General features: G+C 35.0%; 1 protein-coding gene across 4 annotated transcripts in view; it reads right to left on the bottom strand.

Annotated features, from left to right (window-relative positions):
• The window catches only part of Enpp3 (ectonucleotide pyrophosphatase/phosphodiesterase 3), a 97,931-nt gene that overhangs the window by 65,675 nt on the left and 15,636 nt on the right, over positions 1-16,620 (bottom strand). For 3 of the 4 annotated variants that reach the window (XM_026381187.2, XM_077801708.1, XM_077801710.1), the window contains exons 2-6: positions 16,066-16,206; positions 14,888-14,963; positions 9,668-9,790; positions 7,836-7,961; positions 5,130-5,190 (exon numbers count right to left, since the gene is read on the bottom strand). In XM_026381187.2, coding sequence (XP_026236972.2) covers positions 5,130-5,190; positions 7,836-7,961; positions 9,668-9,790; positions 14,888-14,963; positions 16,066-16,155 — 476 coding nt within the window. In that variant the 5' untranslated portion in view covers positions 16,156-16,206. Of the gene's footprint in view, positions 1-5,129; positions 5,191-7,835; positions 7,962-9,667; positions 9,791-14,887; positions 14,964-16,065; positions 16,207-16,620 lie in introns of those variants that run through there. The other variant, XM_077801709.1, reaches the window with a different exon arrangement.

Genomic DNA, 16,620 nt, shown 5'->3' on the forward strand with positions numbered 1-16,620 from the left:
ACATATTTGACTTTGTATTCTAATATCTCAGAATATTAACATACTCCTCAAAAGCATTTCAATCTCTTCTTTTTAGACTGGTAGTTAAGGTAAAATGATTAAAGATGGCTTTTGGATTATAGCTAAAGGCTATTGTTATTGTTGTTTAATTTAATACATTTTCACTGTCTTTGAGTTTTATCCATATGACACACATGTAGTTTTATCCATATGACACACACGTACACACACACACACACACACATATTCACAGGTGTATGTATATTCTGATAATTGTTTTCTAACTGAACTCAGCCATGTTGACATCACCAAGATCAAGATCACTGGCACCCCAAAGTTGCCCCTGGTGCTTCCCTCTAGTCAGTAAACTCCACAAACCAAAGCCCCAAGCAGGATGAGCAATATCTTGATTTCTAACAGCATAATTAATTGTAGCTACTTTTGTACTGACATTTACATGTAAATTGAATGACACAGTATACATTTCGTTAAGTCTGGCTTTTTAAAAATATATATTTTTTTAGTTGTAGATGAACATATAGTATCTTTATTTTTATGTGGTGCTGAGGATCGAACCCAGTTTGTCACATGTGAGAGGCAAGCACTTTACCACTGAGCTACAGTCCCAGCCCCAAGTCTGTTTTTTTTTTTTTTTACTTGACATTATGATTGAGATTAATCCATCTTGTTGCATATAGTTAAAGATCATTTTTCCAGTGCATGAACAGACCACAAACTTATTCATTCTATGTTTAACAGGGTGTTTTTCAAATTGGGGCTACTATGAATAGCAGATATGAACAGAGTAAATTTATTTTAAATTCCAAATACAATGAACACAAAGGAGTATACAAAAGAAATTATTTTCAACTCCGCTCAAGCAGTTATACAAATAAAATTTTAATAAAAACATACAAACATACTTGCCTAAAAATTTTGGCTAGAATACATCTTAAATTTATGATAAATTACCTAAATATGATGAAAAAGAAAGTTCTGAATGCCTATGCCAAATAAAAATTAGACAGTTATGTCTGTGCTTTGGACATGCTTGAGTGAAGCTAAAGGAAAAAAAAAAAAACAGTGTCTCCATTTAATTTCACATTGCAAAATAAATTATGAGAAGCATATAAAGAAAGGGTCTATTAAACTTCCCAGATTACACATTTATTGTAGAGTATTTCATTTAACAAATATCTGAGTCAGACACTCTGCTAGATGCCTAGAAAAAGAGGCAGAGAGGAGTTGCAGTTCTTGTCTAGGGTATAAAATTTAAAAGTAAACAGGGTAGTTGAGGGCTAGATTTGAGTACAGATTGTGATTCAAGTGTATAGAAGGATGTCAAACTCAAGCTCTGTAAGGTGAGGGCAGGCTTTCCAGGAGGCGTGACATGAGCTAAGTCCCAAAGAACTAACAAAAATAACTTGAAAATGGGACTAATGTTTTAATCAGGGATTCTGTGCAGAAGCCCATCTGAGAGATTCAAAATGTGCAACAACATGTGAGTGTCAAAAATCACTGGATTGAACTGAGGTTGTAGTTCAGAGGTAGAGTGTTTGCCTAGCACATGGGAGACCCTGGGTTTGATCCTCAGCACCACATAACGATAAATAAATAAGGTCATTGTGTCCATCTACAACTAAAAAAAATTTTTAAAATCATTGGATTAACCTAAAAAATCCAGATACAAGAGAACATATGGTATAATTCCATTGGAATGAAGTTCTAAAACAGGAATCTATAGTGACAGAAATCAGAACAGGGATTGCCTTGGGGGAGTAGAGGGTGAAAAGAGACATAAAGCATCCTTTTGTGATGGTGGGAAATATTCTCTATCTTGCAAATATTAGATTATAGGGAATTTCCAAACACTTAAAAGATATGGGCATTTCAACATATACACTTAAGATATGAGCATTATGTATGAATTATATGTAAGAATTTAAAAATGAAATAATGAACTACAACATGAAGTAATTTCATCAAAAAAAAAAAACAAAGTGTCCTGGTGTAATTTACATTAGAAATTATCTATTTTTTCAGTCTTTGGCATAATTCTGATGAAAATTTTAGGTTCACAAATATATTATCAAAATAACCCTGTAGAGGATTGCAAGTTCAAAGCCAGCATCAGCATAAATGAGGCTCTAGGCAACTCAGTGAGACCCTGTCTCAAAATACAAAATAGGACTGGGGATGTGTCTCAGTGGTCGAGTGCCCCTAAATTCAATCCCCAGTAACCCCCTAACACCCCCACAAAAATAACCCTACAACTTAAAGACAAGGTCAACCATCCATGGGACCACAGGTGGGATCCAAAGGTCCAGTACATCTCTTTCTTAATGTCCTTCCTGCCTCTAAGCTTGTTACTCAGAGCTCCAGAGCACATTTATACACTGCTACCACGAATGTCCTTGTAGTTCAAACAGCCTTAATTATCTCCTCAGGCTACATTGCTAAAGATGAAATTTTCTGATATAAGGACAAATTCTCAAAGGAGACTAAAATATTTTGTCATGATTCTCTTCCTGGCAGTTTTTATCAATTTGTTCTTCCAAAATCAAGACAAGTGGCAGTTACTTTGTACAAATAATGGTGTATTGATAATTTTATGGAATGAATTGGTTAACTTCCTTTCATTTTAATTGCTCTAATTTCCAGTAAAGTTGATTGTTACATCTGCATTACTTTTATTATCTACAATGAAGCTTGAATAAGGGAACTCTCTATACAAGAATTGTCATCTTGCACCTATTATTTCACATCACCATTAGCAAAACAAACAAACAATAGAATTTATGACACACCTCTAGTTTATCAGTGAGACAGAGAAGATCAAATAAGTTACTCAAGGTGTCCCACTGCCAGGAGAGATAGAGCTAGGCTATTGGTCTATATCAGCCTGACTTAAGAGCCCACAATTTCTTACTATACTTGGATCACTAGTAAAATAGTAAGACACACAAATAAGCAAACAGAAATGCTAGTTTAAATGTCCAGCAAGAAGGGTCTATCTTCTTCCAAATATCAATAAGAGGGAGAGTCTTAGAGTCATACACACAAAAAATTCTTCCCCTCTACCTCTTCTGTCAGTTGCACAGTGCCGCAGCTTCAGACTATCATTTGAGAGAGCACCAAGCCACGGAGACTCTAGGGCCTTGCTCCCAGAGTTGACTTTCTGCCTCCAGCAATCATAGCAGTGTAAACTGGGGGCAAGGTGCTTCACAGCTATATGCCTCCATTTTATTAAATGAATGACATGGCAAGGGATATAGATAATAGAGCCTACTTCAAAGGATTTTTATAGGAATAATATAACATGTAAAATGACTCTGTGTAAAGTTCATACCAGTACCTCATAAGAACTATATAAATATTAGCTGTTATCATTATTATTTTATTATTATTTTAGTGCTGAGAATGAAACCCAGGACCTCATGCATGCTAAGCCTGCACTATACCACTGAGCTACATCCCCAGCCCAGCTGTTATCATTATTATGCTTTTGTCAGAGATGAATTATCAGTGTAATTTGGACCCTGATAAAAGTCCATCTGAATCTATGCTAATTAGTTCTGGGAACACCTTAATAGGTTCAAATGTCAGGTTCATCTAAATAAAATAAGTGACTAAAGAAGAATCCCACAAGAAAAATATTAACTTTTTGAGTAACTAGTGTGTACCATACACCAGAATTAAAGTTAGACTATTGTTTTAGAAGGTAGCAAATATTTCCACTTTCTTAGACCACTTAATTCTCACATGAAATCTTCTGAAATTGTATTATTCAATTTTATATATGAAGTTCAGAGAAGTTACTCTTGCCAAGACCCACAGGCAAAACCAGAACTCCAACTCAAATCTCTTTTTTATTCTAAATCCTTTGCTCTTCCACGCATAAGCTGCTAAAGAAGACGGCTAGATCTGAGGATTGGGACAAACCAAGGTAGCATAGTACAAAAACAGATGCATTTTATCCATCAATAAGAAAAAATTCTTAAGATTCTTAAATTTAATTGCAAGGATGAAAGGCCCTACAGATGGGAGGTTAATTAGTTAACAAACTATAGGCCAAGCAGAATAAAAGTCCACTTTACATTCCTGAATGAATGTTAAAACTTAACTCAAATTCCATCCCAACCCCCTAGGTGCCAACACATCCTACTTGCAAACCCCATCTCCTATTCCAGAAACAGCAAGTAGATTGCCCTCCTGCTCTAAAGCTTGACACTCTGCTTAATCTCTCCAGTCTTTTTCATTGCCAATGTACGTTCAATGTGAACAACCTGTGCCTTCCTTCCCCAATTTTTTAGGCTCGCTTTAAACTCATGAGCTCAAGCAATCTCTGTGCCTTAGTCTCTAAATAGTTGGAAATAGGCCACTCTATGGTTCTGTACACATTTTTTAAATGAAATAATGCTATTTTTTATGTGTTCAGCCAATTCTTCCTAAAATCAGGTACTTCTTACTTCTTCTTCCACCTCACTGTCATGCTTCCATTGCTGGGCCCAGAAAAGTGTGAAGGGCATGGTGGACAAAGGAAGGAATGAAAATATACCCCTGCTTGGAGGCATTCTGGACATCTTCAAGCCTGGAAAAAGCTGTGCAAGCAGCTGTCATAAACATATGAAGGAGAAGCATGGGTTGAATGGCTGTGAGGCGGGGGGTATTAACCTCACATGTTCTTTACCTGTACTAACTCAATGAGGCCCACTTTATCCATATTGTAGGTTCTTCCTTATCCTATATGACCTTCTGTGAACCTCTTCCCCATCCCTCAGTAAAAAAGAAGAAATTCATACTGCCAAGATATTAAAAGAAAAATGTTCTAGCAGAAGTAGTTTCAATCTAAATTCCAGTACTAACCATAGAACCTTGGGAATGTTACTTAATATTCTAATCAACTTTTAAGTCAATGTTGGGAACCATAAATATACTAAATTAACATAAAGAACTTTGAAATGATAAAGCAAACAAGTCTATTGTCTTTGAATCCACAAGGAATCCAATCTTTTTTTTAACTATTCTGTTTTGAAAAATAAATAAAAGAAATGCCACTCTGTTTCTCAATTACTGTCCCATGTGCCAGCTGTCAAAGAAAAGAAATTCCCAACATCACTCATGCTCACCCTTCTGGACACTGAGTCTGCTCAGCTGTGGTGCAGCCTTCTTCCACCCAAGAGGTTTTTCCTGCAAAGCAGAAGATCAAAATCTTCAGACTATTGTACCACACACAAAAAAGGGAAGCAAGTATTCAGTGGACATGATCTTCCTGAACTGCTTAATAGTGTCACTCCAATAACTAAATTCTTCCAAAACATATAAGTGCTATTTCACAAGTTGGCAAGGACTGTGCCTGTAATAACTTGCAGAGATCCGTAATCTGTACCAATTGAATGCCAGGAAGCCAATCTACGGAGGAAAAAAAAAAACGGGATTCCTTCAGCTATAAAGGGACATTTCTTTCTTTCTTTTTTTTTTTTTTTTTTTTGTTAATAGTTTTTCAAATTCCCTACCTCCCCATAGACAATATCTTCTCTAGAAGCTGCTAAAATAAGTCAGTTTAATAAATATAAATATACAATCTAGAGAAAAGAATATGTGGAAAAAGAAATAACTAATGGAAATAATTATATCAAGTGGGCAAAATTTAACAAATGATTAAAATCTTAACAACAACAAAAAAGTTCTTGCTTCATGGATATTTCTCCTTTTAGTGCATTCCAGCTAAATAATAAAGTGGAAATGATAGAGGATGAATGTCACCATTTGCAACCCTGAATGGATCTAGGAATAATTTTCAATGTCTAATATTCTCAAAACAACACAAGTAGACATGATGGACCTCTGGATGAAAGTAGCACTGTCATATACAAAGTAACTTGCAAAAAAAAAAAAAAGAAATATATAAATTACATCTTAATCTCAACAGTCCTCTAGCTCTACCAATTTTCAGGAAATGTATGGTATTATAAATTTCTTAAATCACAAAGGATGCAATCAGCAAAAATTAGAATGGAAAACTTTATTGGAAAAATGACCCCATTTCTCCAATTGCAAGTAGGAAAAAGAAGAGGGAAGCATATATTTTTAAAGGGCTTAAAATATATCAGTCAGTTGTAATAAATAGCATCTATTTGGATCCTGCTTCAATCTTTTAAAAAAATATTAGAAGACAAGGAGAAGAATTTGAACTCTGGGTATTCAATGACCATAAATAATTATTAATGATATTTTTAGGTGAATGAATGGTATCATAATTTTGTTAAATACTTATCTTTTTTACATACATTCTGAAACTAATTGCAAATGAATGATGTTAACTCTAGTGTTTGCTTTGAAATGATCTAAAATTTTGAAAGAGAAATGGGGGAAAATGAGGAGTATATTTTGTTAAGAAAAACTCCAAAAGAAACAGGCAAAAGTAGGACTGATCACTAGATTTTGTATTAATGTAAAGCTTGAAATTATCTAAAAAGCTTATCTATGTATTATTTAATTACCTAGGTGTATTACCTTTATCTAGATTACTCATTATTACTCATTTTACAACTCAATGAGAATTGTAGTTAACCAATAGAAAACAAATAGCAATAAACAACAATTGAATCTTGTCTGATAGCAAATAAATTTTTCTGTAGAAACACAAATAATTTCTATCATACCAAAAGCTGGAATTTTAGTGATTTTTTTCCAACTTTCTTTCAGTCCTCTATTCATTTAATCTCTTTGATTCTCTTTGAACAGTCTTTACATTCTAGTTGGCTGTCTCATTAAGAGTTAGTAAATCTTTGACTTGCTCACTTTACATTTATCTTAAAGTCATGCTATCTTTTTGAAAATTATGTTTTGTCAACATGAAATAGACTCGGCCATGACTAAACATGTTTTTTTTGTGTGTGTGAGAAAAACATCATGCTATTCTTTCTATCTCTGCAAATGGTAGAAATGTATCAGAAAGTTTTTAAAAATTCTAAGTTTAACAAAATATAAAAGTAATTAGCTTGTTATAGTCGTGTTTTGTGATTAAAACAAAAAATAATACAAATTCCCTCAATATCTCTGGAGATACAATTTTGACCAAAAACAGTTAACATTTTTCAGTCTAAGGAATGGAATCCTTAGAGTAAGAAAACATTTACATTTATATTTAAAATAAACTGAACTTTAATTAAATTAACTCCATTGGATTAACCAAAGAGTGGTAATGATAAATTTCAACACTACTAGAAATAGACAGCTAGATTAACTCTTTCTGTTGAAGGGGAATGAAGAGAAGGGAGGGGAGATAGGAATAAGAAAGATAGTAGAATGAATCTGACATACTCTCCTATGTACATATATGAATACACCACAGTGAATCTCAACATCATGTACATCCACAAGACTGGAATCCTAATTAGAATAAGATACATACCATGTTTTTATAAATATATCAAAATAGATTCTACATATATAACTAAAAAGAACAAATAAAATTTTAAATAAAAGATAAAATCTTGCTGTATGTTTTGACCTGCCATCCTGTATGTTTAGAACCTGCCATCCCATATCTCATACCACAAGTGTATTGGAATGAAAATGATCTTAGTTCCAAGACAAACAAAGAAGTATAAACTTTTTCCTGTCTTTTCTATACCTTGTGATTGTTTCCTTTCCTCTATTGTGTATAAACCATATTTCCTCCCATAGTAAACATATTTGATCATTTCTTTGATGTATGGAGTAGTAACTAAAAATTATCTGACTTTTCATTTTTGTAGCCCAGGATAGCTCTAGAAAACTCAGGGTTCCACTGAACTCAGAAGCAAATCCATCAACATCCTTCTGCTTACCTTGGCAAACACTCTTGTAGTTAGCACAGCAGTCTTGCTTCAGCAAACAGTCCTCTGCACAGGAGCAAAGACTGGCCACCTTTCTGCTTTCCCCACAACGAGATGAACTGCATGACCATATTTGAGCTGTAAAATTATGCAATTCAGTTCTGGGCATTTATCTTAAGTATCCAATTCAAAAGGTACAAATGTGATGCATTTCTCCATGTGTTATTATAAAACAGTCAAATTCTTGGGTTATCTGCATTAACAAATGAAAACATATCATACAAAGAAGAAGCAATCTATTTCTTAGCATGAAGGCAGAGATAAATGCAGCCCTATAAGCTGCAACCCTGATCCCCTCACAGATGCACTCTGAGTTTAGAAAAGCTCTAAACATGGGTCCTATTTCCACCCAAGGGTAAAAATTTCCCATGGTGAAACTCCATTAGTCTTGACTAGCCATGGCTACCCAAGAACAGCTTTGTCTAGCCTTGTCTAAGGACAGCCAGCTAGGAAAAGACAGTGGTGATAATAATTCAAGGAGCATATCATTCATGTCTTTAGGACCACAGGCAAGTCAGATAGAAGTGGTGGGACAACTCCAACTACACCTTTGGTGTTCTTCCAGGCTTTGTACTTAGTGTGAGAGAAGTTTAAATAAATCCCGTTGCTAACATCAGCATGAAGCTGAAGGAAAGCTGCTTCCCATTGCCACCTGCTAGGAAACAATGACTAAAATCAACATCAGCCTGTGCTTAAACAAACACGTTGGATAGGTGAATGCTGTGTGTGTCCACTGTGCATAGAGTTCTTCATTTCCAGTCATTTATTACTTAGAAAGAAAAGATCTGGGGAGATAAAGTAAAGGGAGTGCAGATAGCTATCTATAGAGAGTTATCCCCTCCCTTTTACACTTTTCAGAGAACATAATGTAAAGAATTCTACTATTCTAATCTTCACTCTTATCCAACTACCAGCTGCCCTCCACCTTCCCTGACTATTTAGAAAATTAAATACTAAAACTATGTTTTCTATCTGGTGGATAGTGTTTCTCAAATTGTGCTTTGAGAAGTGCTGGCAGCAGAATGATTAAGAATTATAATTTTCAAATCTTAAGAACCTTGAAATTTAAAACCAACTGCAAATGAAACTAAGATGTTTATCTCAAGCTATAGTAAAATCTACTGGGATTTACATAACTACATGGTATTTCATCCTGTAAATAGTTGTCCTTTGATTTCAATCAACTAAAGTGTGGACTCTGTTGATCTGTAAAGGGTGATTGGTAGTAAGACTCTGTATAAAAGGTGGTATGGAGTGAATTGTGCTCCTAGAACGATGCTGAAGTCCTAACCTCCAATATCTCTGAATGTGATCTTATTTGGAAATGTGTCCAGATTACACACAGATAATCAAGTAAAATGAAATCATCAAGGTTGGTCCTAATCTAGTATGACTGATGTTCTTATAAAAAGGAGAAATTTGATACAGATACACACAGATACAAGACTGTGTGAAAAGACACAGATTTTGTGAAGATGAAAATTGAGTTTGGAGTTGTGCCACTACCAGCGAAGGAATGCCACCAACCCACCAGAAGCTAGAGGACTGGCAAAGAAGAGATTATCCCTCACAGCCTTCAGAAGGACTTCCAATATCTCGATCTTAGACTTCTAGCTTCCAGAAACTTCCAGACAATGGATTGCAGGTTTTTAAACTACTAGGTTTGTGGTACTTTGTTGTGGCAATGCTAGGAAACTTGTACACAAGGCATGTAGGTAAAATTTTGGATATGCATTAATAATAACACAATCAAGGTGATAATAAGCTTTTTTTGAAACTCATACTTGATTCCACACAGACGCTTATAAAGTCCCAGCAGCAATCCATTCGGTCTCTACACCCTTCATCACACCGGCAGCCCAACTTTCCTCTAAATGATGAATCAAAGCATTTTCTCCTGCAGCTCTCTGTAAAACAAAGGACATAAAGATGGTACTATTTAAAAGTTAACCTGTATCTCATTCGCAGATGGTAAAAACACATAAATGTACTTAGCACAGGCTAGCACAAACAAATTAGATGTTTTTTATGTTCAGTATTATCTGCCAGTGAACTGTGTTAAATAATGAGACACTGGTATTACAAGGAACACATGGAAGCACACAGTGAGTGAGATGATTCCATTGAGTCTTGGGAAAGGGATCAGGATTATTTAAGCAAAGAAAGGCCAATTCGGAGAACAGCACATAAGACACAATGGCTGAGGGGTAGGATTAAAAGGTAAAGATGGGGAGAGGAAAGCTACAAAGACCATATTAAAGATGCTTGAAGCCCAAACTTTGGTAATGAGAAGCTCTTAAAGAATAAGTAGAGAACAAGTAATTAGATCTGTGTTTTATGTACTTATTCTGGAAAATAGGTGAAAGAAGACACCTCTCTGACCAAGACATTCAAAACCAAAATTATAAGGGCCTAAAGAAGATTGTAGCAGTAGAAACAAAGAACTTATAAATGAGCTTTCAGAGAAATTAGAGTGCAGCTAAGAGGAGGGCAGATTTATATAAAGAGTGAAGAAGGAGAAAGAGGCAAGAATGCCTTCCAAGATGTTGGGCAAGGACCTGAAGGAAGGTAAGGTCAGTTTTGCTGGACATCCAAGCAGACAGATACCCAGAAGGGAATCTGTATATTTGGATCTGAAGCTCAGAAAAGAGAGAGATAAAAATAAAGACACTAATTTTTGGAGTCCTCAGTATGTTAGCAATAATAAGCAATGAGAACACCATTGTCACTGTGAAGTCCTCATTAAAAAGTGTGTACCCAGCTAAATACAATTTCTCCTTGCCATGAATTCCTATTGATGCTTTTTACCTATAATTTTCTGTGATACTCATTACTCCCTTTGAACCCCATTGAAGGCAAGGAGGATATACATGGTAAGACTGGGGCAATTCAACTATGTGTACCTTGTCCCCATCTCTTGAAAACCATTACATAGTTTTAAATTTATATGTTTATTTATTATATACATATTAGTTTAGAATCATTATGTTCCCTAGTTATTGAGATAAAATGATAAATAATGCAGATAGTTATAGAGACTTTATAGTAATAAAATATTTTTTAAAAATGGTAGTGATAGGCCCAGGTACGTTGGCATATTCTTGTAATCCCAGTGACTTTGAGAGGCTGAGGCAGAAGGGTCAAAACTTCAAGATCAGCCTCAGCAACTTAGTGAGGCTCTCAGCAACTTATCAAGGGCCGGTCTCAAAATATATAAAAAAAAAAAAAGACTGAGGATGTAGCTAAGAGGTAAAGTACCCCTGGGTTCAAAACCCAGTACCAAAAAAAAAAAAAAAAAAAAAAAAGAAAGAGAGAAAGAAAGAAAAAAAAAAGACATAGTAGTGACCAAGAATTAGGACAACTAGTTAGCTATATGGGGAGAGAAGACACCTCAATATTCTTACCTAATGACAAATACAAAAATTAATATTAGAGGCCTAACAAAATATAAATGTCTCAGGAGTCAAGTTTCATTTTTAAATGCATAAGAGAGGTGAAAGAGGAGGAAGATCAACATGAGAGGCACAGAAAGTAAGGGCCCTCACATAATGTAGCTCCTCAACTCAGACTCCAAAGGAGACAAAACAGAACTCATATGCTTTTCAAAGTTCTAAAACAGAAGTTTATTTAGCTTTTGAGAAATGAGGTCATTTTTCACTAATAAATTAATGAGATATGCTGTTGTTCATGTAAATGTATAACATCTATGAAGGTTACATGATGACTTGAAATAAAGGGCTTAAAATGTAAATTTAAAAAAGAAAAAGATAAAGGAAAGAAAAAAAGTAGCACTCCAGACTCAAAGACTCACAAGCTAGAGGAATTTAGTGGTGACTTTGGTATCAAAACAGACACAGGGCTAGGGTTATGGCTTAGTGGTAGAGTGCTCACCTAGCACATGCAAGGGCCTGGGTTCAATCCTAAGCACCACATAAAAATAAATAAATAAAATAAAGGTATTTTGTCCAACTACAAAAGAAAACAGCCACAGAGGAAGACAGTAGGATGAGAAAAGGAACAAGTCTTACTGTGAAATCTAAACAGACGGTCAGAAGACCTTTTAGGAGAGCAGGATGGCATGTGACATGAGATAGAAATCAAAATAAATAAGAGAAAACCTTGGTTAACAAGGAAATGACACAGGAGGCCAAAGAGTTGAGATACACGCACGCACACACACACACACACACACACACACAATTAATATTCAGATCCTCTAAAGAACATATTCCACAAACACAAAAGTAAACTACAATAAAAAGAAAAACACCATTCAGCATGCTCTCAGAAATAAAAATATAACAGTAGCAATGAAAACCATAGCAGAGGCATGTGGTAGGCACAATTAAGATCTTCAAGAGGACTCCATATCCTAAGCCCTGCTACCAAGAAGTTGTTGACTTATATAATAAATGAACTTTACAAATTCATAGGCTACTAATTAACTGATCTCCTGGAAGCCAAGAACAGAATGGTAGTTAATAGAGGCCGAGGTAAGTAGGAGGGAGAGAGGGAAACGGAAAAGTTGATCATTAGGTACTAAGTTACAATCAGAACCAAGAAATTCTGGAGTGCTATTGCACAGTATAGTGATAACTGATAAGAATAATTTCCTGTATATTTGGGAAAACTAGAAGACAGGACTTTGAATGTTTTCACCATAAGGAAATGATAAGTGAGAAGTTAGCTAGGTTTACCCTGATTTGAACATTATACAATACGTACATGTATCAAAACATCACATGGTACCCCAAAATATGTACAATTTGGGTGTTTTTATGCACTAGTTAAATTTTTTGAACTAAAAAAAGGGTATACCTCAAAATGTAAACAACAAATGAAGATGATATTATTTTTAAAAGCTGCAAAATTGATTAGACAATAATGTTTGAGCAGCAAACATTATTACATCAAATTGCCTACCAAGTTTCCCTGGGGAAAGTTCACATGAAGAGATCAGTAAGGTTAAGAGATGTTAAAGATCCTAGAGAGATCATGAGCAATTTAAAAATGATTACAAATTAGAAAAGCACCAAATTTCTTAAAAGCAACACTGCAAACGAAGAGACTAAAAGGTAATGTCTTCAAATCTACAGAGGAAAATTATTTTCATCTTAGAATTCAATATCTAGGCAACCTACCCAATGTTAGATTAGGATGTCAAAGATGCATTTAGATAGGCAAGGACTCGAGTTTTATCTTCTATGCATCCTATCTTAGGAAGCTACCAAGGACATTCTGTAGTAAAATCAGGAAGTAAAGCAAGAAAAGGAGACTTAATGAACACAATCTGCAACAAAACGGACAGGCTGATATTAGAAAACACTAGCCATATACCAAGCCCAAAAAGCAACCAACATGGATGTGATTAACAGGACAATGAAAGAAGTTAAAATAAAAGATATTAGTCTATAAACAAACTTTTTGTGGTCAAAAACATAATGCCAAGGGTTGGTGGTAATGCGTGATAAAGATAGGGTAGGCTGTGGAAAGTGGGCTAACTGGAGTGAAGAATGGTGAATACTATCCAGAGGTGGAGCTTAGAGGAACAGAGGTGGTAGAAGATAAATAATAAAGGGGATAAAGATGCTAAATGCTAAGGAATATTAAAAAGGATGAATATGGCAAAAGAGAAGCTAGGAGAGGGAAGAGAATAATGCCACAAAAAGACTGAGATGGAGGAAGAGAAAAAGGTAAAATGACCCTGGGCAGTCAACCAGTACTGAAGAAAGAGTGTGAGTGAAAGAGCTGAAAGATTTTATTCAGAGATTAATACATGCCTTTTGCAATAAATTTACACAATTTTGAAGATAAACTTGTCAAGAAATGATGCCCATTTTTGAGCACTTACATCAGCAAACTACTACTAAAATGGCCTGCCAATATTCATTAGAGTAAGGACTAGCACCACTGCTTAGAGACACCACAGTCAAGTGAATAAGAGAGGACAGTGATGTTCCAGTTAATATTTGCATTTCCAATTTTACTGGATTCCCATATTATAAAGGGGAACAGAGTATTAATTCTCAAGTGAAAGCCTGACCAGAAAGTTGTCAGTTGACCTCTCTAAGTGGTCCCCTACTGAAAAGCACCAACACTTTCCCCTCGGAGTTAAGATAGAAGTTATCAAACGACAGAAAATGCTTTTTAGAGTCACTCATAAATGGTGTGTTTATTGGGCATACTAATGGGATACAGAAAAATGGATGTGAAGTGTTTATATTTGGGGGTATGCATTTCCTATTTTTCTTTGCTTCTTATGAAACAAAATTTTCAAAGTTTTACTATATTTCATCACATAATTGTCACTACCACATTAACATACATTCATAAGTATCCCATTCATCCTAACCTTGAACCATAGACAGCTTAGTAATAAATAAATTCTAAGTAATAGGGGAACAATGAAAAGAGAAATTTCAGAAGAAAAAAAAAGCTTTACATAATGGTCACACCCACTTTTTTGCAAAAAGAAAAATTAGCATAAAATCTGCAAATACTATGTGTGAAACAGAGCATTATACACCACTTTTCAAGATTTGGCACTGCATAACCAAGATATAATAAGATTTCAGAGATGGAATAATATTAATATGGTATCAAGGTACAGGACAGGTGGCAGGAGGTCCTAGGGGTAGGACAGCAAAGGCTTCCAAGTCCAAGAGGCTGTACATTTTGTCATCAGATATATACAATTACAGTAGGAGTAGAACAGAAAGTCTGTGATCAATTGTCAAAGTTCTCTGTACTAGAATAATACTTGTGCAGGAGCTTTTGTGTGAGGGCAGAAGAATAAAGTCCAGAAATGATAGTGGACAATGTTAAACACAGATGGGGATTCCTGGGGAGTGAGGTATGAGAAGGGAAAGGACTGGAAGGAAAACTAGGCATAGAGGAGAGAAGAAACTTGGGTGAAGACAAGTTTTTAATGGATTGAGGCCAGGAGAAACAAGAAATAAGAGAATGTTTGGGGGGAAAAGAGAACAAAAGGCTGACTGGTATACCTTCATTGTCTTGTGCCCTGAGTCCAAGTCCCAGGCCTAATCCAAGTGACAAGATCACCAACAAAGCAAGAAGAACCTATTACAAAAAAGGAAAAGCCACCTTTATAATTTTTTTTAAATATACAAAGTTATAAATAACCACAGTCACAGTGAATATTAAATATCCACAACATTTGAGATCCAATAATGATAGAGGTACATTATTTGTTTAATCACCCCAAAGAAGAAAGATTTATAAAGAGTTTTAAAATACCGTTTATTGTATATCTCCATGTCCAAACACTTTCATAGTTCAAATAAAATGAGCTTAACCCCAAATTAAATTAATTGAGAATTAAAACCATAAGACCCATTTGCCTTTGCCATTTTTCTTTTTTCTTGTGTTTCTTTTTAAATTTTATTTATTCCAGTAGGGGATCTCACTACATTGCCCAGGATGCTCTCAACTCATGGCTTCCAGCAATCCTCCTACCTCAGCCTCCCAAAAAGCTGGGACTATAGGCACACACCACCACACCTGGCTTCATTTTCTGTTTTAACTAGGCATCGTGGAAATCATTTCTAGTAAGGCACTCCAGGATTCAGCACATGTGTTGTTATGGAAACTTAACTTGGCAGGGGAAGAATTGACTGTTGAAGGGGGACTGATTTCCACACAATAATAACAAAGCAAGAACTCAAGGGACAGTGGGGTGGTGTTGAAACTGAGGCAGCAAATAGAAGACCTGTTTCCCCAAAAGTTTGATGGTGAAGGGAAAAAACAGAGCAATAAAATCAGAGCTTTTTATTTTATTCATTAAGACAAAGGTGATCCTGCCACATAAAAAGACAAGAATGAGAAGACAGACAAAAAAAGACTTTCTCTAGAATTTAATTAAATTAGGATAAAATCAATAGTTTTAAAAAAACGGTATGATTATTTAGTATCTCACCCTCTGGCCTTAAAATGTTCATGCAATAAACAAGTGACTTGGGGAGTAATTGTAATCACGCGAAAAAGTCAGTGCTGCAAGGTTTCTGTTTAGCTTTTAATTAAACATTAATGTATGGTTACTCAAATTTCTTACTTGTAGAATATGATTACAAATGTTAACTTGCATTGGAGTTGTCATAGGAATGAAGCTGAATTTTAGCATTTGTCATAAAGCTAGAAAGCTAAAATTAAGAACTGTACTTACGATACAAATTATTTTGTATTTCTTGACAGTGTTCTTCTTAGCAGGTTCTTCCGTTGCTAAAGTTAGCATAGAATCCGTTGTTCCAAACATTGCATAAACCTGTTTGGCCAGAAGAGAGTGGTGTTCCTTCTTTCCTCTAGTCTGTAAAGAGAAACCATACTGAGTTACATAGCTGTGCCTGACTTTTAAAGAGCTCAGCTCTTTAGTGATTGTGCAATCTAGAGAGGATAAAAATATTATAGTAATTGTAGTGCCAAAAGGTTCAAGTCTGTTACTAGGACATTGTTTACAACTGTCCTTTTTCTCCTTATAATTCATAGTAAATGCTAATCAAGATCTATGTAATGAGAATGATATAATAATCAGATTTGAATACAAGCTTATCATTTATTTTCTTTAAAAATAACTCCAAACAACTCTTGTTATAGGTAGTTTCTACGTTTTTATATATACTTCATGCTACACAGTCAAAAACTAACATTAAAAATATGATTTTGACTATAGTAGTAATTCTGAATTTATACTGAACCAATATAAACTGCTTAATTCTTTGAA

Source organism: Urocitellus parryii, chromosome 8 (genome assembly GCF_045843805.1).
Source record: "Urocitellus parryii isolate mUroPar1 chromosome 8, mUroPar1.hap1, whole genome shotgun sequence".
NCBI classification, from domain to species: Eukaryota; Metazoa; Chordata; class Mammalia; order Rodentia; family Sciuridae; genus Urocitellus; species Urocitellus parryii.